The sequence below is a fragment of the Lagopus leucura genome, unplaced genomic scaffold, assembly GCF_019238085.1.
Source record: "Lagopus leucura isolate 7727_CA_CO unplaced genomic scaffold, USGS_WTPT01 Super-Scaffold_100012, whole genome shotgun sequence".
Classification (NCBI taxonomy): Eukaryota; Metazoa; Chordata; class Aves; order Galliformes; family Phasianidae; genus Lagopus; species Lagopus leucura.
Window position 1 is genome coordinate 4,970,450 of NW_024962267.1, and position 27,053 is coordinate 4,997,502.

Below are 27,053 nucleotides of genomic sequence, written 5' to 3' on the forward strand. Positions count from 1 at the left end.
TTAAATTTGGAAAAAGCCTGCTCAAAAGGCAAAAGCCCAAGTAAGCAATATTTGGCTAAAAACAGGCCTAGCTAAAAGGAAGAACACTAAAGAATTCTAGTGGGCTGTTATTCTCGGACACTATAGCCAGTTCATTTCTCCACCAAACTGTAACGTAACAGACAAAGCTATTTTAGACTTAGTTTTGTTGAGCAATAATACCATCAAAAAAGAAACAATCACAGAAAATAACCTCAGTAAATACAAGAAATTTGGTTTAAAGGAAAAAATAAAGCTTGCCCTGATAAATTCATTGTCACTGATGCAACATCTTTTCTACACAGGAGGAATACATGTATGAAATATTTGATATGGTGCTGTATGTGAAACCCCTCATTCACTCAATAAAGAGGTAGAAGTGGATATGCACAGACTGTATAGAGCAATGCACTGGATATGCTGAGAACAAATAAGCTTTTAGGGATATCTAAGAAATGAAGAAGGAATCTTAAGAAACTAATTAAGTTTCTTAAGGATCAAACTTACATAGATCTTGCTTAATACCCACATTTATGACCTTGACACAAACACTAGTTGCACACTACATTTGCTGCAAGCAAGAAACACTCCTCAAGAAAAGTTATCATCATAATCAATTGGGAGTAGCAAAGTAGGGAGACCATGATATTTCAGTCTTCTTCAGAACAACTCTGAGTCATCAATAACAGTGCAACACAGAAAAGGCAAATGTAATCTACAGATCCTACTGGAAACAATTCCTTTTAACTGGATGTGTTATATCTGTATCTCCATGTACCCATGAGTACATGTGGATGTGGTCAGCTATATTCACAGAAAGATTATCTATTTTCAGAATAGGTCAAAGATTATCAGAGAAAAGCAATCTCACATAAATGACAGAAACAGAATTGACAACGTAGGCACAGGAGGCAAACCTCAGTTAAGTAAGATCCTACTTAATCTACAGGACAAAGGTACCAGATCCTCCAAAGAAAAAATCTAGCCATGGAAAAAATGTAGGCTGGAAATTAGCAGAACATTTTCAAAGCAAGACAGCAGTGATGTTCTGTGAACAGCCACTCAGTACTAAGTGCAAAACAATCAGCTACTGTTAAAAAAATCTTAATTTATGAAAGTCATTATTACATTGTATAGCTACCAACAATAACTGGTCCTGTTCTGAAGGCAGAGGGATTACAGTAATTTAGGGATTACCATATAGTTACAAGGAAGCACTACACTTCATGAATTCAGAAGTACATAAATGCTATGCACAAATGCAAAAGTGGGACAAACAGGTCTCAGTCTTGTACAAATCAAGTTCCTACAGGTTTTGTAAAAACTAATGCCTCCACGAGGAACCAGCATGAAGAATTCCACCACCACTTATTTGATCTAGCTAGAGCTAGCCAGTTGGCCAACAGGGGTAGGCTGGCAGGCTGAATACCACACACAAAGTCCTCGCTAGCCAAATGAACATGATGCTACGTGCTGCTCAGTGCAATGTGCCTTTTTTAAAGAACAAGTATAAATCACTGTCATAAAGAAACAAGACTCAAACTCAAGAAAAACTACACTCCATGAGCTCTGCTCTTCCAAAAGTGCAAGAGAAGTCAAAGCTACGTCATAATACTCTCAGATCATGAATAGGTTGGTGTAGATCCAAGCACCACTCAAAGAGTGTAAACAAGGCAGAAGCGACTACAGTACTTGCATCACAGCTTTGCAGCGAGTTATTTCAAAATTTGGGCAAGGTACAAATTTTTTAAATAGCATTAATGAGAACACGGGACAACATTTTCCAATTGGTCAAATGAAGAACATGATTACTTAAAGATATGTGGAAAAATACAATTTACTTACTTGTCATCATAGATGGAAATCTAAACGAGGCAAAAATGGTTCTAAGCAGGCATTACAACTTATCGGATACATACAGCGATATCTGTTTCAAAGAAACATTTACTGGAAGTCCTTCAGAAGAGTCTAAGAAAGCTCAGAATTTATTGCATTTCTGAAATCACCATTTATCCAATGAAGTCTTCTCTTTTCATAGGCAAAGGACAAAAAATAAGAACCTAAAAACAGCAGACTGAAACATGGTAAAGTTAACAACCATCACGTTGTTCCTAGAAAGAGAAGTTCCTCTCAGAAGCAGCTGCTGCTGGTATTTCTCCAGTGGGTTCATACAGTTCTTATACACTGCATGGGCACATGCGTATGTATAACACCCAAAGAGACATGCCAGGACTGCAGCAGACTAAAAACAACATGTCCTTAGTTTGCTATTTACCACAGAGAAATCATACATTACACATCAGTCAGAAAGATACTGTTTAAATGAAAATAATATGACGCATAGAACTTCACAGAAATAAAATGCCTAAAACGGAAGTCCTTCTCCAGCTCTACAGCAGTTACAAAATAGCATGCAGTAACTGTTTATGGAAAAGGCTTTTACCAAATCTGTGCAGAACTTGTATGTTGCAATTTTCAAAAAAGCACTACACTACAAATGCACTCCATTCATTCAAAAGCAACTCATACCCAGTGCTACAGAAGCTGAAGGTACTGCTCAATGCAGTGATTCATAGTTCTTCTAATAGAAAGATTCAGCAGTTTCCAATCGAGACCTTTATTCCCTCTCTGAATAAATGATGCCTGAAATTTTTATTCTTGTTCTAATGGAATTTCAATGGCCTTCAGTGCAAATCTACTGGAAATTTTCGCATATTAAGTGGAAAAAATTAAATGATGTTAACCACATTTTAATGTGATTAAGGCTGACAGGGTCATTATTTCTGCTAATCACTCAGTTTTAAAAGCTCAAACAAAACTTTGTAACAGCCAGTGTTTTTCCTATTTTTCTGTATGTCTACTGTAGTTGAGAATTAAAGCCACTACGGAATATGAAATTGTATATATCTTGAAAAAGACTTTGTTTGCTCCAATTTGCACACGGACTTCATTATAATTAACCTTAAGAATTAAAAAAAAAAAAAAAAGAAAGAAAGAAGGGAGGAAATCAATCTTACAATGCATATTTCCACTGCTTCTTTTGTCCTCCTCAATCAAGAGGCAAGAGAACAAACGTAGCTTTTCCAGCAGTTCCTATTAGCTACTAAAAATGAGAAAATATTTCTGGCATGTCTTTACAATGAAACAAATGGTACATGCAATCATCCAAATAATTTTTTTGAAAGTGTCCGTTGGGCCCTGCAATTTGAAGCTCTGTTTGCTACCATTTAGGTCAGAATAAGCTATAAAACAAGCATTAAAAAAAAAACTTTAAAAACAGAGGCATGAGGCAATGATGAAAAGCAAACAGTGCACAGATTTCAGTGTCTGGCAGTTTCCTCCAATGGACAATAAATGATGGAACAGAAAGCACAGGCTTTGCGGCAGTGACTGGCTCGGTTGTGAGCCTCAGGGCCTGGTGGGCAATGCCATGCTTCTGCTGGAAGGCCTGCCAGCCCCTGTGAGCACTAGGCCATAGCAGACTCCAGGCAACCAAGGAAGGCAGCAGGGTTACAGTAAAACCAGGCACTCATCTGTCTCCTCAGCACTACTGCTGGGATAGCTGTTGGAGGTTTAGTCTTTCTCTATGGACGGGGAGTTATGTTTGGCTTGGATTTTAGGCTTTTTTCTTGCAGGATCAGTATTTTCTGTAAAGTGAACCAATGTAATTAATTGGTTACTGTCTGCTTAATAATTACTATGGCCCTCTTGGGATACTCATTCTCAAAAGACCCGTACATCTCATGCCAACCTCTCACAAAAAAAACAAAACATAGCTTGATGTGGCCATGTTATCTCTCTGTTCACAAAATAAAGGCGGAGGAGGAGGGGAAGGGGCAGAAAGCATTTTAGCATCCGGCTTACTTTTTTTCCCTCTATGGAAGTGACTGTTTATATTTATGTTACTTTAGAAGAGAATGAAAGTTCGAGACTGACTCACATAGATCATTTCCATCTGGTTTAATAGATACATTTCAACCTTACTGAATCATTAAAAACAAAAGCAATATTGCAGCAGTTTCTTCAATTACAAAAAATAAGTATAAAAAATAACAAACAAGATTGTTACCTTCTTAACATTGAGGTACATTAAATTTATCTGAAAAATTATTTCCTTCTCATTCCTTGGAAAGCATATAACCACATATACAGCAATTTTCACATCTGCTTCAAAATTTCAGAGAAAAAAAATAGGTAAGGTAAAACACAGTAATTCACCACACAAGAATTTACTTCTACCTTTATACCTAGCATGTACTCCTAGCTTCATTATAGTATTTCAATACCCAGCAGCCTTTTTTTCCTAAAGAACATTTGTTCTCTCCCTGAACAATTCCTATAACAAGAAAAATATTTCAAATGATGTTAGATCAGTTACAACCATGACACAAACTACGTTAATATCAATATCATATTTTCATCTGGAGTCCGTGATGTTCTCAAAAAGCAACATTACTGGCATTGCATTGTTGGACCTTCTAGCTTTAGTGTGATGCTATGCGCCAGCGCATCAACCAACAACCTCACAGAATTCTTGAGCTGATCTAAGAAGGGACCCTGCTGAATGTCCTAATGCATCTTATTGTGAATCTTCAGCAAATAAAACTTCATGTATGAGCTCATGATGTGCTTTGCTGCTGGAAAGTCACAGACTCTGTGGGAAGCTTTTTATCTTCCCAGCAGTAAGTTCTCTGAGAACATCAGTGCAGCTACTGTAGTTACCTGTAGATTACTTGTATTTTCTCACATCTGTGTCCAGCAATCTAAACCATGATGATAAAGGGTCATTAGGTTTTGAGTGAGGAAGGGGATGGACTAGACAATTTGCTCTGATAAGCTCCTTGTTGCGAGCTCCAGTTTAGAATGTGAAATGCAGGGTAGGTACGTTCAGTGCTCAAAAACCAGCTCACTCAGAACACCAATTAAAAATCATACTCATGCCATCTGAAACTGTATCAACACATCTCATCTGAAATTTTTACAATTAATAATATTGCAGTAAAATAATTCTGACATGGTAAAAAGGACATCAACTGTCTATTAGCCCACAAAAGAATTCAGGTACAATTACTGAGATAACTGCTGTTTGGAGCACAGCAAAGCAATTTCCCACAGTGGGACTTACAGTTCAATTTACCAGTTGGGCAAATATTTTGTGCTCTGTAGTGGTCCACAGAGTTAACAGTTACCTGTAACATTTGAGCAGTGTTATACTTGGAGAAAACTTTCTTCAACCAAAACAGGTGTTTCAACTTTACCTGTTCCCAAGAGCTACATATTTTTTTTCTGATGTGATTCTAAGAGTCACTTTAAGGCTTTTGAATTAACGTGTAATACAAACTCATGAAAGAGCCAGTGGACCTACTTTTCCACTTCACACTGCTCACAATAAGGTCTTTTACGTTATAGGCTACTTGGAAGAGGCGTGAGAACAAGCACAAGGTCACCTGTAAGATTACAATAGCCCTCAAGTGAACTTTTTTTCTTTAGAGAGCATTCTTAATTCAGTAAAATAATAAAGAAGATCATTTGAGCTAAACAGTACTGCCACGGGGAGACATACAGCCAACAAATGGAAGAAGGTTGTGTTTTTACATGTAACAAAACGAAATCATACCATGAATACAATATGCAATGAATGAGAACACCCCCACTGACTTGCTCAGTGTTAGAGGTTTAAGAGTTATTTAAGATTCATACAATGAAATTATGTGTCAAGTTCCAGAGAGCAACATGGTATTATACTAGGCAATAGATGAATACACAGAGAGAAAAAGGAGCCCTTGAACATTTGGTCAACATGCAAGCCACTGGAGGAAAATGACCAAAAAAAAAAAAAAAAAAAAAAAGTATGAAAAATGCAGCTACTACACTTGGTGCATCTCAAAATCAAAGGTTAAAACAATTACCATTCAAACACTAACTCATCAGTTCAGATAGTTCAAAGGGGTTGTTCTACACTGCCCTCACAGAGATGACGATATCCTGCTATGTTGCTTTTGAATCTTAATTTCAAGTTAGTGATGAAAAGACTGCTATTTTACACAAAACATTAGGTCTATTTCAAAGCAGGATAATAGTAACAGTGCATTCTCATCATAGATTTTCCACAGAGATTCAGTTAGCACTTGAAAGAGAGTTTTAAATTTGGTCGGTTACTTTTATCTCATACATACACCTCTGCTGGCTTTATTTTCTGCAGCAGCACTAGCTACATACACCACACTTGTTTTTCTTTACCACGGGCTCTAGTGAAAATGCAATGTTTAGGGAACTAGCATTAACAGTCTGCATCATCATAGAAAATGAATCCTTAATAATTATTCATACACCAAGTAACTGTAAACCCAAATCATTTCAGAAGACCTGAATGTGTCAAGAACTTTGACAATTATGACTGGAGCCAGGAAACTGTAGCACTGCAGAATTTCATATGAATTTTTCTAGTTACTTTTTATAAATGCTGTCCTAGATGACAGCTTAATGTGTACCACATGCAATATTTATTCTTCTTCAGTGTCAGACTGTCTAGCCATCCAAGGGAATACAAAGAATGTCACTTATTAGGATAAAAGCACAAGGAAGGTAATCAAGGACATATGTAACATCAGCCAATCATGCCCTATTTCAACATCCTATTCCATTCATAACAGTTCAACAATTATTTGCTTACTGATAACTTGCTTTCAGGCTGTTTGTGTTCCCCATAATGGTGGTTTGCATTTATTTTACTCTTTAGAATTGGACACTTGCTGTGCCATGCATGTTTGTCAAAACTTTATATCTTCTGTCAGAAATAGCTTTAGCATATAAAATCATTTCTATGTCAGAAATCACTAACAGAACAATCTAGTTACCTTTCATGTCGAAAGGGCACTAACACAACTAGAAATCACACATAAAAGGACAATGCAAGACAGACAACTAACATTTTTTTCTTTAATATACTTTGAGCTTGGTGGAAAAACCTGATGAAGAAATTAGACTTTGACCAAAATGGAAAAAATAATTCAAAAATATACTGTCTAAGCATAAAGGCATTAACTATTTTTTAAAGTTGCATAACTAAATGCCATCCTACGCCTCCACACCTCTTCCACAATACTTATAGTTACACTACAGGACACCTATATGCAATAATTGTAGACATCAGCTGATTCCAATCTGATGGATGTGAGTTATGAAAAGTAATTAATTAAGACAAATAGAGACAGGCAGATAGAGGGAGCCAAAGACAAACATATACCCTTCATAAAGTTACTTTAAAATAATAATAATTTAAAAAATCCTATAGGAAACCAAACACGCATGCACTTACGCACACACTTCATTAATCTGAGTATCTTGGAACAGAAAGATTTCATTAAATAAAAACAGGTATGGATTTAATGAGCACATGAAATAAAACAAGCTGGGAGAACCATCACATGTTTTAGATCCACAACATTTTGTAGGCTTTCAATGTATTAGGTGTTAAGATTTTCTTTTTATTATTATTATTTTTAAATAAAAGCCATTTGTTTGGACTTAGATTCACTTTAACTTCAGAAGTGTAACACTGTGCCTGTGTATGAAAACAAGAGTGAAACTTGATACAAGGTGAATCTGATATTTTCATTGTTCAACTCAATGAAGTACAAAACCAGCACATGCAATTACTTTCTTCCAGTTATTTATCTTTTAAATATCTCTTCAGACTTTGGTAATTATTGCCCGAGCACAATAAATCCCAAACTTCATCATAATTATTGTGAATTCAGTAAGGAGCTACGGTCAGATGATAATAACAGATAATACAATGCCCATCCAAATATACTGTTTGATAGTTTTTACACTAAGACTTATAATCTAAGAATCTTCATTTCCAATGTAAGCATGAAGCAGCACCTATTCTCCATTTTAAAACAAGAGTATATAAAATCAGTGACTATCAGCATTTGAGCATCAGACATTATTATAAGTCATTATAGGAAACTCAAGTTGTGAAAATGAAGTACTCTGCAAAAACTTTAGAAGTAATCCTTGGTGGTAAAAACAATCAGTTAAAAGGAAACTGATACTCCTATACTTAATGCATAAAATAGAGCTATAAATAATCATAAAATAAAGAACATAAAGCATCAGATTTTCAATAACAACTGTCAATGAAAAAAAAGGTCATCAACTGTAAAAACAAAGAATTTATATATTAGAGCAAAAAGTGAACTTGAAAAATAGGTGCCTAAGCCCCAGCAGACCATATTTCTAAGGCATAAAAGAATTTCTCCTTAGACATCATTTTTCTATTTAAAATAAATTATTTTTCACTGACTAACATTTCCATTTAGTTTTTTGCAGTAAATAAGAGGAATATTCCTTAAATTCTCTCCCAGAGAATGAGGATGTCACAGATCAGTCACAAGAGAAAATTTCAAGATGAGCAATATTCCCAGAAAGCATAAATACCTCAAATACCTCAAATGCAGCAAGATAAAGAATGGTGAGTGAAATAAATTTCATTTCAATGATAAGAACTTAATGAGATTAACAGAACTCTGCAGCACATAATGGCAACAAATGTTTGAAAATGTGATCCAGACAGACCAATTCAGTTAGCAGAATAGTAGAGGTATGAACACATACACTTGTCTGCACATCAGATGCATTAACATCGAGTAACAGTTTATAAAAAGAAAGTTGCTTACTAATTTGGACATTGTTTAAGAGATAATATTGTAATGGTACTGATAGCCATATCAAATTCAAATTTTTCCATATAAAGTTTTAAAGAGGTAATACACATAGTTGTCTTGTTACTTCAGAATAGGAAACATTATTATCAGAGGTTCCTTTACTTAGAAGTATTTGAAAGTGAAAGCTCACATGCTAGCTACTACATCCTTTTCTACCATGAGAACGAATGACTGTCTTATTTTTCAAAAAAAAAAAAAAAGAAGAAGAAAAAACAACCCAAAAAACAACAAACCACCTTACGAGAAGCAAGGAGGTATCACACAAGAAATGAGAGGTACTCCATTTGCTCCCCTAGCACAGCACAAGGAACTCTCTACAGTCATTCAAAAGCCCCTTTCTCCACTTTCCAACTTCTCAACTGGACTCGCACAAAAATAAACAGTGTCAGGTTTTAAGTGTCATGACAGATTTAACAGTATTAATAACCCAACAGATGTTGAAAGCGGGGTACACACACCCCAAGCATCTATTTTTTTTATTTTTCATATAACCCTATGTTTTCTGGATGACAAAGACTTGCTAACAATGCTCATTCATTCTGAAAGGCACATGGCTCAGTACATTTATTAATAATAAGTAACTTTTATGAGCACACAATCACTATCAACATAAACAAACCCTCCCTGCTCTTTGTAAAGATGATCTTGCACATCTCTATTAGTTGATTTATGAGGGGGAAAAAAAAAACCAAATATCCTTTAATTACAAAATCATGAAAAAATAAAAAAGCTTCTCTAGGATAAGACCTGTTCATTGTTCATTAGCAGGATAAATTCAAGCTAGTCTTCTAGTTCAGTATACAGACTTGTTTCTTATGCAGCTTTTCCCCTTCCCTATATCGTTTTTTTTTTTTACAAAAACATGTTTTCTCTTTTAGTTTATCCATTTCAATGTTTAAGTTAACATTAGTTGACTTCTCTGCCTCTGAACACTATGGTAGAGATGTCTTCTCCCACAAGTAGAAGGTAGACTGAATCTAATAACATAAGCCAATGATGAAAGAGCTGTGAAGCTAGAAATCTCAGTGTAGATCCTATGAAAACACATCAAGCTACTGAAAATTCCTAAACTTGCCAGTCAAAGGTAACATAGGTTGCTTGACTGTATATTGTCAAAAGCTATGCTCTATACCGCTGTAACATACAGAAAATGAATTTAAGACATGAGAATTCCTACAAAGTATGTATGAAAAAGCTAGGGATGTCAGCATGGAGCAGCACACTGGTCAGCCAGCCAAGCCAGTATTACCACGTGCCATTCTGTGGAAGTCCCTCTCTTTTACTGCATAACAAATGAAGCAAAGTTGCATAATTCATGGATTTGAAACCGACTGCCACATCAATCTCTACTGCTTCTTACCCTGCAACAGTTTGGTTAGCGCTATCAGTAGTTGTTTTGCTTGTTGAAAGCTATCACCTGCTGCTAAAGATTCTACCTATGAAAATGCAAGCATCTAAATAAAATACCACACCAGTTACCTGAATGTCAGAATTGCCATGTCAGACTCAAAAAGTATCATCACCAGGCAGCAATTCCTAGGACTACACAAGCCAACAGCAAAACTGCTGGAGTGCCTGAACTCAAAGCTGCAGTTCGTCAACATACACTGTGTCTACAGAGCTGTGTATGATGAGCTCATAAATTATGGCAATGACAGCTAAAAAGAAGATTCTAACAAACACTTAGAAAATCATCTGGAGAGAGAACAAGAAAAAGAACAGAAGATGGGAAGCAAAGCTGAGTTCTTCAAAAGATGACTTGGGATGACATGCAGCTGGTAAGGCAGGGCTCCTAATAGAGCAACAAAGTTGAAAAGCTGTTATGGATGTTTTGACTGAGCACAGCTTTACTGGTATGAAGCATCCATCAGTAAGCAGCTCATTGGCATTACCCTGGTAGCACAATCATCATGAAGCACACAAATGTGCTCAGAGCATGTGTGGGAATTGCTGGGAGGGAATGCAGGCAGGTTTTGCCATGCCGGGCAGGCATTTGGAGCTGTGGCCTGCTGGGCTGACACCTAGACTGCAGAAAGAACTCTTCATGGCAATGGTCACCCTGCAGCATTTAATGAGTTGTAGGAACAGCTTCAAGCTACCCAGAATGCCTAGGACTGGCCTGCCCAAGAACAGAGATGTTCCTAGGCACCAATACCTATTTTACCTATTCAAAGACTCAAAATATCCCAGGTAAATCGCTGAGCCCTTCCTTCCTCTCTTCACAGACTCTGCTGGAGCTATTTATAACTGCCACATTGTAGCCAGGTGGGCTGAAAGTTTGGAAAGCAGCTTCACCATACAGTACTGACCATTTTTAAAACAACCCAGAAACATTTTCTTTGAAAAGCTTTACTTAGGAGCTTAGGAGCCAAGACTTCACATTTGACACAGAGCAAACTCATTACTGCAAATAAAACATTGCACTTCCATTAAACCCCATCCAGACACGGCAACTTTCACAATCTACAAAAAACAGAAATTCACATTCTCAAGAGCGGCTGCCCAAATCAGCACTGCAGTCTCAAAGATTGATCCTTGTTACATGGCCCATGGTACTGCATGGAGCTAGAGCAGAACTAGACTTTTTCTGCCTCATTTGGGCACCAAGGGTGATGGCATGCACGAGTGCTGAGAGTAGGGAATCCATCTCCTCCTGTGCTCAGACACAGGTCTCCAACTCCTGCTGTTACCTAACAATATGCATTCACATTCAGAAAGACAACAGGACAGGCACAGCAAAGCAGAACCTGGTAAAGAGGACTGGACTGGAACTAAGCCAACGAGAATGGGATGAAACCAAAGAAAAGGGAGGGATGACCTAGGAATGATTTAAGGGGTACATATCTGCTAGAAAAATGATGGGGAAAAAAACTGGGACACGTAGAACAACTGAAGGAAAAGTGTCTGCAATTGGTAAGACAGAGAAGCAAGAAGTCAACTGGGAATGTCAGGCAAAGATGCCGGAAAGAAAAGAGACTGCAATTAGGTTGATGTGTGAGAAATTAATTTGTATTCATTAATCTGTATGAGCCATAATAAGGAGTAACTGTTCATTAAGCTAACAGCACACACCATTCCCTACTAACGGAGGTAAGTGCTCTATGGAAAACATACACAATCCCCGTTAAAATAAATAAACAAACAAAACCAAAACAACTTCAAACATGTAAAGTCTTCTGTCTCACTCGAGCACTAAAGGTGCAACAGAAAGCCTCAATCCTGATCTCGTTAACGGATGTCTTCTGACTTTAGCACTGGTACATGCAGAATTCCATTTATGCACAAATAAGAAGCCAAATATTAATAATTTTTAAAACATTTCAGTTCTCAGGGAGGAACAAGAAGTGCTAGATATTAAAAAAAATAGTATTTTCAGCATAGAAGAGAACCTTAAACGATTTAGCAGCTGTACCCAAGCAATCACTCAATACCACAAAGACATTACCGTTCAGTCTGTGATTTAAGGAATCCTGCATCTTCAAAAATGTTAAGAATACACATTATCTACTTAAACATCATGACTTTGTGACCTATAGCACATTTAAATATTCACTTAGTATCAGAAAACAAACCTAATTCAGACGCTGAAGGTACTGAAAACAGCATTCTACACTGACTCAGGTAACTTGCTACACCATCAGTGCACTGATGTTTGCAAATACTGCTCTGAAGGGTGGAGCTGGTTTAAAACCTTATCCACCACAAACTGATGCATCTCTATTTCCCTCTGCACTGAAGATGTTCATTACTTACAATATTTCCCCTTCTAGAAAGGAACTATTTTTAGATATTTGGTTCAAATAGTTTTTTGTTAGTTTCTAGCAAAATTTGCAAAGTTCATGTACAAAGGCTGCTCCAAAAGTAATGCCTTCCATTTTATTACGTTAGTCTACAATATCAGAGGTGGATGTTGGCGATACGGCAGTAGAAGCTGAATATTCCCAACAATACACAACTACACACTGTAGCTGTGTGACAGATGGCAGCAAAGGGGCAGTCTGACAAAATGGTGTCTGACATGGAAGTGCAGATGAAACAAAGGTTTGTCACTGAATTCCTCTGTGTGGAAAAAAATGACACCCACTGACATTCATTGATGCTCGCTGAATATTTATGGACAACAAACAGTGGATGTGAAGACATGAAAAACCTTCTGAATAGCATTTCTTCTCTCACAGTCCTCTTGCTCCAAGCCCTCTGCATTCTATCAGTGCATGAAGTTGCCCGGCCGTTCTGCTAAGATGGTGAAAACACACCTATTGGAAAACCTTCTTTTCTAGGTAGTCTAAAAGTGAAAGAGTGAAGCAGATAAATCCATATGCATGCCCATTGGGTCTTCCCTGTACTTTACCCTTGATGTTTCTTTCTTAATGTCAGACTCTTTTTTTTGTTATATTTAGAACATCTGAAGCAATATGGAAAAGATGAATAGAAAAGGATTATTCATTCTCATACTACAAGATCTAAGGAGCATCAAATGAAATTATGATGTGGCAGACCCAAAATAAGCATAAGGAAGTACTTCTCCATATCGCACATAGTTAAACTGTGGAAGTCCTTGCTCCAGGATATTGGGAAGCCGAAAGTACACTTAGGTTCAAAAGGTCAATGGCTATATTCATAGAATAAAAAACAGTCAAATTATCTACCACAAGTGTATACCTGGCTTAATCAGTTCTACACTAACACTGCAAGAAGTTGGGCACATACACTCATATACTGTTTAGTTTTCCTATAGTCTTCCCTGGACATCTGCTAGGGGCCTGTCAGAAACATGATACCAGAAGAGATAAGTGTGCCAACTGACCTAATTATGGCTTTTCCAGACTAAGACCATAAAAAAATCCTACAAGAATTAACAGGAAAAAGGCTACTTATTAGACAAACACACCTTTTCAAACATCAGGAGTCAGATATATGAAGAGAGTTATCCTATTCTATCAGTACCCATTCAAAGACACACTGTTCAAAAAAACTTAATTGGGATACTGTACAGATTCCCAATTTCATAATTGATACTACAAAATCTTTAACACCATAATCAGCTCTAAGCTGCAATAGTCTGAAAAAAATCACTTGTTTATATCAGAGGTGTTGAGTCAAAAAAAAATCAGTGTATGCAACCCTGACAAACAACATTGTTCCTGGCACCTGCTGCGAAGAATCATTCCAAAATACTGCAGTGAACAGTGTGCTAAGCATTACCCTCTACATATGCTTATTAATTAGGTCAACATATTTCATAATTGGATTCTACAGTATGACCTCTTTAAGCACGACTAAAATGTAAACTTTTATCTAGGTGAAGACTGCTAAGTCTCGTGTCCTGGATGTATGTGACATTTTGTAACTCAGAAAGCAGCTCCAACTGTAAATGAATGGGCTTTTTTAGAACGCTTTCATGATTGAATTCAAATATTTCACGTTAAGATGGTAGTATACCCATATAAAAATCATTCCAAATTATTAAAAAATGGGCTTAAGTATTCACTAAGATCACAGCACTATGTGCAATATGTAGTAAGAATGGTTTCAGTGGATTCCTCTATACAACATCACGATTACTGTCATCTGATCATAACACAAGTGCGGCTAACGCAGCTGCCATGTCAGCTTCTCTTCAGGGGCCAGGTCTTAATCATAAATCAACGGAATGACTAATTCAACATTGTTAAAACCAGCAAGTAGCTGCTTGGAGCCATTCCAGTTTTTACATCTTTCGAAAGGTCAATACACCTACTCAGACACACAATAGTCCTATCTTTCACTATGTTTTCTTCTCTTCTAGGATTGAAAAATAACATGTTAGCACTTAAATGTAAGTATGTTTTAACTAACAATTAAAATGCTCATTAATTCTGAAAGAGTGACCCAGTAAAACAAAGACAGTTTTAGTTCTCCTTTCATACCCACAATTGAAAAGCCTCTCTTTGCTGTTTTAAATACTTTAATAGTTGTAAAAGTCTCACGAAAACATTTCACTGCTGAGCATTTCCTGCGTTACCCTTACCTTTGTTACAGCAATATTACAAATTAAGCTCAGAAATAAACTTCTTCAAGTTGAATGACTGGTCTAAATGTGGCTTACATTTCAATATGTACCTCTGCCCTCAAAATAATAACAAAAATCACAAATTAAGTGGCATCTAACAGCAAAATATATCGTAATCATTTACATCTGCTTACACCACACAAATGGCAAAAGCCTACCGTTAGCATCCTTCATAGAAAAAAATTATTCTGCTCTTAAATATAAAAGCTTTGCTGCATAAACAAGAGGATTTAAAGCTGTAGCAGAGTGGCTGAATGAAGGAAAATGGCAATCTTTCTGGTTCTTGTAGATGCCTTTCCCTATCACACAATGTTTCCCACTCATAAATACATGACAAATACTTCCTCAATCATTTTTTACGAGCAGGGATGCACAGGGGGTAGTCAATGGCTAGCTTGAGGGAAAATAGGAACAGCAGGAGGCAGAAACTGTACTGAAAATGGCTATGTGGTAAATTCTCTTCTGGAACATCACTCAGCTACCCAGGCTTTGATCTTTCAGCTACAATTACACTAACATCCATGAGACCTGGACATATTTTTTTAAACTAAATTATTAATTGTAATAGAAACAGTTAAACCATTTCATTGTATGACTCCTCAATTCAACAGTCTGATATTTTTTTTTTTTTGTACAAATTAGAAATCGTAATTTATACAAAGATATGCTTTCAATTGGGTTTAACTATGTCATCATCACAACTAGTCTCACAAAAAACATGGGGTGACTGGCGACAGCTAAATCACAGACTGGCGTCTCCTAAGTAGTCTGTCTACCATTAGAGTCTGGGAAATGGTATTTACTGTACAATTAGAGCCAGTGAGCTCTACCTGTAATCATCCAAATACAGGTGTGAGGATCCCTTTCGGACAAGGAAACCGATGCATCCATTTTCACATAAACTTCCACATCTGTACTGCTACAGCAAACCTCAGGAAACCTCAACATTTGCATTCAGAAAAAAATATCACCTGACAATAACAGAATGAGTACTACTACCATGACTTTAAAGACTTTCTTGGATAGAAACAGTTTTAACGTTCAAATATTCCTACCTACAAAATATTCAAAGAACGAATAAACCAATTTAATAATTATAAAATCCAACCAAACATGAAAAACTTTAATTATTACACTGGTTATCAAGTTCAATCCAAAAGTCTGTTTTTTGGGGGCTGAGATTGGATGCCATTGAAAAGATTAAATTTTGTTCTTAAATACTAACACAAAATGTCTTGGAGTATCAAAAGGACAGTTTTAGTTGCAGTAATTTCACAGAATTTATTCTAATGATTTATTGGAGTTAACCATCTGACATTAATTATTGTTTTGGCTTCCAGTCTATGAATGTTTATTTTTCAGTTTAAAGCCTTCTCACTCTTTGATATCATATGGAAATGAGAATTTTTAATGGAAAATTGAAACCATGTGCATCTAAGTACTTAATGAAGTACAGGGAGAAACAGAGGGTGTACTTTAGGAGAATTCAGATATTCCGCTTTGGATACTTCTGATTTGTTTGGATGAGCTACACAAATATATCTGCTCACAAACATGCGTTCGTGCATCTTCGAAGTATTTCACAAGCGTTTAAAGATCTGAGAACTAAAAAAAGGCTTGCTTGTTTTTTGAACAAAACATGCTGCAACTGATTTTTTTTCAGAGTATACTATTTAATCTGTTCTTTCCTCCACAAACTAAACGTTTATCCCATCTAGAGCTTCCTATGACGTGCTAAATGTACTTCTCAACAGTGGATTTCCACCATATCTATCTACCATGCTAGCCTCGAATCTTCATCCAGCTCACTGAATGCCTGATAAATACACGATGGTTGATAAATCAATTGAAGTCACATTGATGTCAGAAATATGTGAAAAAATTCCTGTGCTGTCCATGACATTAAAGATCATCAAGACAGGCCTATAAACTTTAAGTGAAGTGTGAGCAGTAGCAATGAAACCAGACAACAGCAAACAGAAGTGGACTGTTAAAATGTTCAATTTTGCCCATTTGAAAGCTTTCTGTGCAACTGACATAGCATTAGTCCTCTGGCATTCAATTCATTCTCTTGGAATGAAAGAGATGGTGCTCAGATAATCAGAATAATATATGATAACAACACATGCTTATTTGAATTAGTAGTTCTAAATAAAATATTTTCTTCGCAGCTAATGGATTCACATAAAAATATTAAGAAGGAAAATATACTTTTTCTATTCTATACTTTCATTCATAGTTTTACCACATGCACTGTACTCAAGCAGCATGACAGTGAGAGCATAACAAACAACAGAAGTGTAGTATCAGTTTTTATTCCTATTTGAGTAAATATATTTCGACTATAAAGAGCAAGGAATTGTTCACCGTTGAACAAAATGGGACACAGAAACACAAATTTAGACATTTAACTGAACATACTTACCATTTGTTTTTCTTCCTAATGTAGTCTTTTTCAGAGAGGTTAACCAAATAGATCATGGGTTTTGATGTGAAAAACAAATGTTTGTTCAAAACATCAATCTAGAAGTAAAAATGTAAGAGGAGAAATTTAATAACAAGTTTTATCAACTTGAGTTAAATTAAGGACTATTTTCCTCATGGCATTTCTGAGAAGGCAACACAAAATCTAGCGAGTAGATCACACTGAAAAACAGAATTGGCAACAAATGTAACGTTCAGTATACTGTGGATATGAATTCTACAAAAAAAAAACTGAAAAAAGACAGTAACAGGTTGCAAAATTAGAAGATAGTTCATGGGATAATGCTTATAGCCTACCTCTTTGTCATTCCAATCATGATAGAAGCGGACAGCTTTCTTTTCATCTATTACCCAGGTTTTGATTTTGCACATTACATCCTATGAAAAACAAAACAAAACAAAAAATCAAAGTCAAAACTCATCTGGACATCAAACAATTCTGTTCCATAAGCAAGGCACATACAAACTAAAATTCAGCATGAACGTGCTAATTTAAAATTAGACAATATACCTTAAACACATTTTTTACCATCTCAAAAAAATAAAACTTCCTGTTTCAAGAGACATTAAAGACAAATAGCAATTACTAAAGCAATACAAATCCCATCAACAGAAAGTTAAATACATGAGATCCAAGTATCATCTCCTGCCACCAGGAAAATTAGCAGAACTCATAAAACGTATGTAAAAATCAGTACATTTTAGATTGCTTTTCAAACTCAGTAAGACGCGACATTTCAGCATCCAGCGGGAGAGACCACGCACAATATAAACATGCCATTAAGAAAAGGGAATGGGTGGGAAAAAAACACTGCGAATCTATTTTTTAAATTGCTCACCAAAGAAATTGAGCCTATTATTGATGATCCACCCTTCAAAAAATTAATTCAAATGGCCAGAGCCCTTTTTATTCCGCATTAATTTTTCGCCAACACCTTCTCCCTCCCCCCCAAAATGAAACCTGCCAAAGCCTCCATTACACAATGGCAAGAGCCTTGCTCTGGTGACCTCCAACCAGCTGCATTCACTTTCAGAACATCTCTCTCTGCAGGAAATCTAAAGGCCTTTTAGTTAGCAAGCTAGTGTGCATTCAGAAGGAGTAACTGCAGGAAGAGCCCAATGTGCTTTGTTTCTCTGGCCTTTCTTCACAGAAAGATTAATCATCTGTGAAATGGAAACGGCAAACAGCAAGTGACACAAACTGAACCCTTCAAGCCTTTCCTCATCAGTTTTGTGGTGCTGAATCTGAAAGCTGCGTGTGGCACGGCTCTCCTTACAGGCAGGTGTTAATAAAAGGCTCTCGGGTCTGAAAGGTCACCCTTGGCTCTTCTAGGAGTAGTACATTTCTGAGTCGTCGATTTTTCTGAGAGATAATTTATGATCATGCTTTAAATAATGCTTTTTTTTTGTTGTTATAATTGACACAACTGAGAATTAGGGTATTTAAAACACAAAGAACCATTCCGTGAACCATTGAGCGCACAACATTTTTTACACTTAGTGCTAGGCGGCTGAGGCACATTATAAACAACCACAAATAACATCAGTATTTACTACAGCCATTTCTAGTCGAGCAGTTGCTGCAGTGAAAAACAAAGACAAAGCTCTTCGAAATCTTCAGATCCTGATTTGAAACCCTCCAGGAACAGGACTCCCCACAGATTTTAACAAGGAAGGGGCACGCTAAAACTTTTAATGAAATCTAACATGTTCTGACGAAGAATAATCACTTTTACTCTCCTATAACTGAATTTCACTCATAAACGTTTAAAAGTGGCTAATATAACACCATTTCCTACAAGGAGAAGATCAAAGTGCTATATTACAAATGCATTATGATTAAAAAAGCACTGTGCAGCTTTGCTATTAACTGTTCTTTAAACCCTAAAAGGCTTCCCATAGATCTCACTTGGCACTGCATATACAACCTTTGACAAGTAATGTAGACCATTTTTATTCATTGCCTAAAATTGTAGGCAATTATGTGCGTCACACTGGCCACCTGCAAATTCTGAATGCCTGCTCCAGTTGTCAGAGCAAAAAACTAATGTCGGAGGGGATTAATCTAGGGGGAGAGAGTCCTCTTTAATGGCTCCAGCAGGTGAAATGGCCCAGCTGGTTACTGTGATGAGTGGCCAGAACAGCTTATGTAGAGACATGCAACAAGATTACACATAAAGAAGAAAACAGTGGTGCCATCTTATCTTTAACCCTATCTGCTTTTTATTTTTTAATTAATCCTTATAAACGAGGCAAGGGAAGCAATTCTAAGGATAGGTACTTTTCACTTAGAATGTTTATCTTCACTTTTTTTTCAAATACATAAACAACAACAAAAAAAAAATATCAGCACAATCTCAAAGATTCCTGGTCAGCAGTGAAGGAATCCTGACTGCACGACATTTCAGGTTTTAACATAATGCTATAGGTACCTTCCATATGGTTTTTCGCATTATAATTCCCCCCCAAACAGCAACACATTATTGCACATAAACTACAGGTGATAAAAGATTACAGAAGAAAACATTACAGCAATAGCTGTTAAAGAAAATCTTTTAAGCTTAAGGAGCAGTAAAATGTTTGCTTTTTAGTTATGCTGTAAGGGGTGCTACGTACTGTGGAACTTCCAGAAAATTTCAGAAATGAATACAGCAAACATTTGCTCTTCCTAAAGCATATTTAAGCACATAGATGTAAATCAGAGCTTCCTGTCCACGTTCTTCTTCCGACAGCTGCATATCTAAGCCAACTTTGACACAAACCTAACTTCTCAGAGTTAAGCCATAGGTACCCAACTTTATGCAGTTTACAGCTGTTGTTCAAGAGGAATTCCATGAGTAACTTGAACAGGGAAGGCTGACCAGCCCAAGGTGACATGCAGAGCCGGCAGCTGTCTGAGTGCAGATCTGTTTCAGTTTTACAGAGAAACAGGTAAAGCATCGGAAAGCTCTATTTAAAGAAAGGATAGAAGCTTAAAGAAAACAGAAAACCTATGTTTTAAGCAAGAAGATGGAAAGAAAAAAATAGGAATTATTCCAAGAGGAATTTTTTCTGATGCAATACGTGGGCAGCTGCAACAGGCAGAATGTAAGGCAGAGTCCACAGCTAAAACGACACGAGTGACAGAAGAACTCAAATTCTCCTGCACCGGTGGTGGTGTCATATTCAAATGAGATTTAATACAATCCCTTAGCAACAAATCTGCTACATGCTTGTTGACAATATGAAGAAAGGCAAGTACTCCCATATATTTCTTGTTCACTTGGCTGCCCCAATACCCCAAACAAACATGCCAAAAGCACATTTTGAAGCTATAATTCCTTTAGCACTGTTTTTAGTTTTATTAATTGCTTCTATTTAGGCCTGGTGAAAGAACATGAACTGACCTTTTTATCTTCACTATCACTGTAACAGTCATTTAAACACATTTAGTCATTACTCTAGTTAACTCCAAGATGTTTAATAACAGAACGTGGAGCAATGATCCGCTTGGTTTCATTAGGGCTGGCCTCCCCAGTTGTACACTTCGAGGTCAGCCTGCCACCAGCAGGACAATCCACTTCTCTTTGTTGGTGACAAGAGCACTCCCTTGCTTTTCAGCTAGGAGCATTATAGCAAGCATCATTTAAAACATCATCAAAAAAGATTCCAAAATCCAACTTATGATTGCAAACGCATATGAAATACAGCAAACATCATGAATATCAAATACCACAGTTTTAAACATCAATTCATTTCTGACTATATCCTTGGCAATACACTTAGTGCACATGAATACTTGGTATACTTAGCTATATGCAATACTGAGTTCATGTCCTGTCTAGTTTTCCAAAGATGACGAGCAGTCAACACAGAAATGTTAAGCAGGAATTTCACAATACGTATTTATTTATAGTATTTTATAAAGTTGGGACATTCAAATTGCATCTAGGAGATTTATCAAGATGTGCTCGCAAGACACTACTGCATAGAAAAATGTGCATACATTAATAAACTCCTTGGATGGATGATAGTAATAACGTGTGTGTATGCCAAATTCTTCTTGCAGCATGAGGGACTAAACTGAAGCTTGGAAAACTCACTTGCCTACTTGGCACCAAAGAATTGTGAGGCTTTTGTTGGAAATTAGCAGGGCATGTAATTAACTTCCGCAAATTTAATAAAGAAGTAAGCAGTTGTGAGGATTATCACTTCACACTTCGAAGTGCAAGTGAACTCTCCATGATTCTGCAGGCAGTGCAAAAGTCTCTGCTACTATGGAGAATGACTGTGAATACGACGCTCTTCCCTTCCCTGGAGGGAGATATTTCTAGGAAATGCGGAGTGCTTCTTTGCACCTTATTTGCTTGCTTCAAGAACTCCAAAATATAGTAACTGATCAGCCACATGACAACACTTGAAAAGCAAACGTGTTTTATTAAAATATTTCAATTTAGGCAACACTATACCAAAGTAGTAACTTGGCGAAGGAGATGTAATTGTCCACATTCTATCAACTTCACTGTTCTGTTCCTCTCACGCACTGGAAGAACTACCTAAAGCCATTACCTGTAGCTCTTAGCTAGTACCTCACGTTTCATACATAAGTCACAGCAAGCCAGCAATGAAGGTAACTGTGTAAAGTGAACAATTCAGACTCAAGAATCTGGCTGGGTCGTATGAAAGTGTTTAATTAAAAAACAAACACTGCATACACTAAATGGAATCAACACCACCTAAACCAGTAGGCCTAGAACATAATTGTCGATCAACAACTCCTTGAGTTTCTGGTGACGCTCCAAATAAACTGTTTGCATATTGCTAGTTATCTTTTGTCAACACCCTAAAAAAGACCATTTTATTGACAAATGATGAGAGCAAGTGACTATGAGGAGCATGAATCATACATATAGTGAGCAGAACTGTCAGAGAGATTTAGTGAAAGCAAACAATGTTTTTCAGTACAATAAATTCAAGTCATCAGAGTACTGGATGGAGGATGAGGAACTATGGACATGGTATTTACCAAGTAGAATACCTGCTCCTTGCTAGAGTGACTGAGACTTGACAGTTACAAGCAAATGAAATGTACTAAATTAACTAAAAAGACTAATACAATCTTTGAGTATATAAGTACTAGTGTCAAACATGAATACTTCTAGACTTCTCTGCTGAAACACTGAACAACAAAAGATAGGAGAAAAGGCATAAAAGGTTTTGAACAAGTGCTTACATGTAAAGACCCAGTTGTGCTTAAATCTTACTCTTCTATTCTTACAGCATTTTATATATATATATAAATAATTAATAGAAGTCTCAAAAAATCACTAACACAGATCACTCAAAAAATGGCTGAAAAGTTGAAGCTTGACAAATACAGAATAAAAGGATATTTTAAAACATGTTTTATTTATCAACAGTAAAGACATGCAGGGGATCAAACTAGATCATTACTATGATTTCATCTGGCTTTCAAAATAGCTGTGGTGTCTTTTCAGACACATATACAAATTACATGTCCACAGAGAATAAAGAGTACTGCTAGATAGCAAAGCTGTGCTTCTCAAAAAACAAGTTACTGCACCCACACCATTCAACATTTAACATTTCCTCATTAACACAATGAAATACATGGCAACCACAGTCCTTCCATTCAGGCTTTCCTGGGAAAATCTCTTTCAGCTCTACCTGGCATAACTTCATCTCTGTACTTCCCTTAGAGGCTTTCTGGTAATTTACAAGAGAGAGACTAAATTGATAAAATAAGAATTTATGATAAAAGCAATGTTTGGAAACTGCAGTACTTTTAAAGGACAATTAAGACAAAACGTCAAGTTTAAAAGATCACATTTTTCAAATGTTTTAAGAGATTAAATAAGCTGTAGCAGCTGAGTGCAAGGAAGAGAACAAGTCAGGTACTGCATCAACAGTGAGCTCCTCTGAGGCACAAAACAATGTCTAATCTCTTACAATTCCCTTGCTCACTGACTTTAATGAAAATACAATGGGAGAAGTAATGGATTTAGGACAAGTGTATTATCCTTTCTTCTATTCAGTACATCCTAACAGAGCCAGTACAAGCTGTACATGGCATAAGGTTTACTCAGAGCTAGATGCCAGCAATGTTTATGAACCACTGCAAGTACTTCCACTTACAATGTTTTAAAAGCATTCCAGACAACATAACTCATGTTAATAAACCTCAAATTCTCCTGTGTTGGCTATCTTTACTGGTTTAAATGCATAACACACTAAAAAAAAAAAAAAAAAAAAAAAAACAAAACACCCAAAAGATATATTCAGTCCTAGATTTCTAGAAGAAAATTAAGCAGACATGAATACAAAAAGTAATCTATCTTCAAGTGATTATTTCTCTCAGTTCAGAAATTCAGAAAGGGAACTTGAACTGAAAATCAAAATGACACATCTTAGACGCAGATTGACCAAGGTCTTCTTACTGCACTTGTCTACATAGCCTCATTTCCAAGGAATTCCATGTGAGGTTATTTGTCCTAGAAGTAAATAAAGCCAACTGAGAAAGGGATATTTTTCAGAGTACAATTATTCAGATACAGAGATGTTTTGTCACATATACTGTCCACTTAAAAATTGTAACTGTGGCTTGATCTAGACATACCCAGAGATACATTCTTTGCAAAAGTAATTATTCTAATTCACTGTTCAAATCTACACAGGAAAGATCAGCCATGACAGAAAGTAAGCACTAAATTGCCTTTGTCTACTGATAATTCCCAAAGAAATCCAAACATGTATTTACACATTATATATTTCTACCTCAGGCTTTACTACCAATTAATTCACAAACATCTGCCACGAATATATTCCTGTTACATTCATAATGTTCTTCAGAATGAACTTTAATTTCCTCTAAATACCGCATTAAGCACAGCAAATGGTCCACTGAAGATTTTAGGCATAATTACATGCATTAAGAATATAAATATTTTCTTGATTCCCTATGATTTAACATTTAAGTTACTAATTGTAACAAGTCATTGGCAAAAAGTATGTCAACAATGTACAATTTTTCTTTCCTTCTTATTCCAGTGGAACACATTGACCTCTCAAACTTTCGTCACAAAAGGAGACGAAAGCAACTGACAAAAAGAAATCCAATTCACCACAGCATTTATCTTCAACTCGGAATGAAAGAAAGGTGAAAATTCCCAACTGACATCATCAGTTAGATGAAATCAAAGTTCATCCATCCGTGAGAACTCTGGTGAGCACTTGCAGTACGAGGTCAGCAAATTCTGCTGAGCACAATCCCATTCATCAGAATATTGCAGGAAGGGAAGACTTACACCCTGTTTTCACGTAGCACATTGGTAATGAGAAGCAACAGAATCTACCATCCCTCTGCTGTTTGTGATTCATCTCCCAGATGCTATTAGTAATTTTAAATGAACAAAACCACTTTTCGAACAGCTCCTGCATTATAAGGACAAGACCAAGACAGTAAATGGAAGGGAGGAGGGAAGGAAGGGCCATAGATTACATAGATACATATGTGCTTATGGCTATTTATGCACTGTGGTTATGGTCATCGTACCAATTAATTCATCATCTACTGCAATAACAAAGCAAAGCTTGATGCAGTTCTTCTGCATTAAATGGTACTGATACAAAGACATGAAAAGGCATCTTTATTTTCATAACTGCAATTACTTTTGCTCTTAAAAATTGTATTCAGTTTCAAAAACTAACCTAATTTTCAAGTTGACACACTTTAGCGACAGAATTCAGACATCTTGCAGAACTTACAAAAGCATCCTTTGAGCTGAAAACTGGAAGTTCAAATGCAGCGGACACTGATACTGACCTATTGTAAAAGCTGCCTTTCAACTGAAAATTGGAAGCTCAAACACTGCAGGCACTGATACTGACCTGAAGATTTTGTCTTCGTATCACTGAAGTCAACAGTCTGTGTGAACTGAACTATAAATAATATTCTTGTGGTCAGATATATAAATCACAATACCATTACCACCACAAATTATTCTGTGCTGGAATTCAAGATTTGGAGCACTAACAAAGGGATGAATGAATAGCTATCAATTGCAGTGGGTCAATCTCTAAGGACTAGAATTGAATCATGCAGGAAGGGTAATGGAAGAGAATCCTGTAATAATGTTCACTTAACTGTATTATATTGTATTAACTTGAAGATCTCCATCTCCAGGACTGAAAATCCCATAAATCATGTATATATACACATATATAAATATATATTTAAAACAAGATCTATAAATATAAAAGATACCTCAATTTTCCTTTGAAATCTCCTGCTACCCAAAAATGACAGATGAATAAGCTAACAACAGTGAAGTTTAATTCAACTTCTTTCTCATATCTCTGCAGATACCAGCACCAAAAAGATAAAAATCAAAGCTACTCATTGGCTTTCTGAAGTTATACTCATGCTACAGTAGTACACAAAAATATCAGAAATATTTTTGTTCTACAACACCTTGTGAGAAGGTCATAGTCAAAATATTACATAAACATATGTTGAGTCTGAAAGAACAGTATTCTTAGTAAAAACAGGCAATCATTTCTAAGTAGACTGAGAATGCTTGCAAAACGCAAAAATGTGAGTGCAAAGGAAGCTATTCCACGCCTGTGTCAACAGTACATATTGCTGATCTTGGACCATATTGTGTTATTGATTTTTAAGTGGAACTTGAAAATTATTTCATTGATGGCTCCTTAACAGCAGTTGGCTACTTTATTTCTGCTGACAGGGGATTGAGAAATCAATTCTGCGAGAGACAGTGCTAACAGTTAACACTGTATTCAGTAGCAAAGCCAGGTCATCGCACAAAGGTGAACTTACCAACTATACACAACGTGGGCTTACGTGAAGAAAAAATGATAATTAACAAGTCTGAGCAAAGGTGTGAGAAGGCAGGCAATCCAATGAAAACATCAGATTTCAGAATTCCTCGCTGATACAGACAGACAATTTGCTCTTTTCTGTTTTTTCCCCACCCAGGATGGGGGAAAGCTTTCACAGATTTCGAACTATGGAGTTACAGCTATGGAGGCTTACTGACAAAGCAAACAATTCATATTTATGACATAAGAAGAATGACTTCTACTTTCAATTAGGTTTCATGAAGCACATACTGAAATCCCCTTTGATAGCAACAATAAGTTTACACAGGTCACCCAGAGATTATAGTCTCTCTGAAATCAGTAACTTTTCCATAGCTTTCATATTAAGCTTATTGTTATATTCAGAGCAAACAACTAAAGGAAAAACAAGCTTAACTAAGCTTAATACTATTTCTTTTCTTACCTCATCTTCTTCCTTCCCTAACATTATATAGCATTTTTCCTCAATAGATTTCAAAGTGTTCTAAAAAAAGTGGAAAGAAATGAAAAATGCAATTCAAGTGCTAGATGTTTCTATTTAACTGGGGAAAGAAAGCAATTAGAAGGTCTGAAAGTTATATGGTTAAGAAAGCTTTCAGTATTTTTACTTGAACAAAACACAGAACTTTCAAAACTCTCCTCAGTTAAAAATTAAGAAATTCTCAAGTATCTTTAAATTCCTCCAAAAAGGATGAGAAAATCATAGGAAAAAAAAAAAAAACACAAAACAATGCTACCTGGAAATATCAAGTTTTTCCTCTTTTAATTCCCCAGTTTTCCTGAAAGGGAAACCACTATGAGCACTCAGAAAACAGAGAACAGCTGTTTGTTGTGAACCTCTGTTGCAGAAGGAGAATATTAGCAATATCTAGTATTTTAATGTTGTATCA

The 27,053-nt window shown here is 36.3% G+C and overlaps 1 protein-coding gene across 1 annotated transcript in view; it reads right to left on the bottom strand.

The window, feature by feature from the left end:
- The window catches only part of OLA1 (Obg like ATPase 1), an 85,573-nt gene that overhangs the window by 19,188 nt on the left and 39,332 nt on the right, over window positions 1-27,053 (bottom strand). Inside the window, exons 6-7 of the mRNA XM_042874980.1 lie at window positions 17,584-17,664; window positions 17,228-17,325 (exon numbers count right to left, since the gene is read on the bottom strand). Coding sequence (XP_042730914.1) covers window positions 17,228-17,325; window positions 17,584-17,664 — 179 coding nt within the window. The remainder of the gene's footprint in view (window positions 1-17,227; window positions 17,326-17,583; window positions 17,665-27,053) is intronic.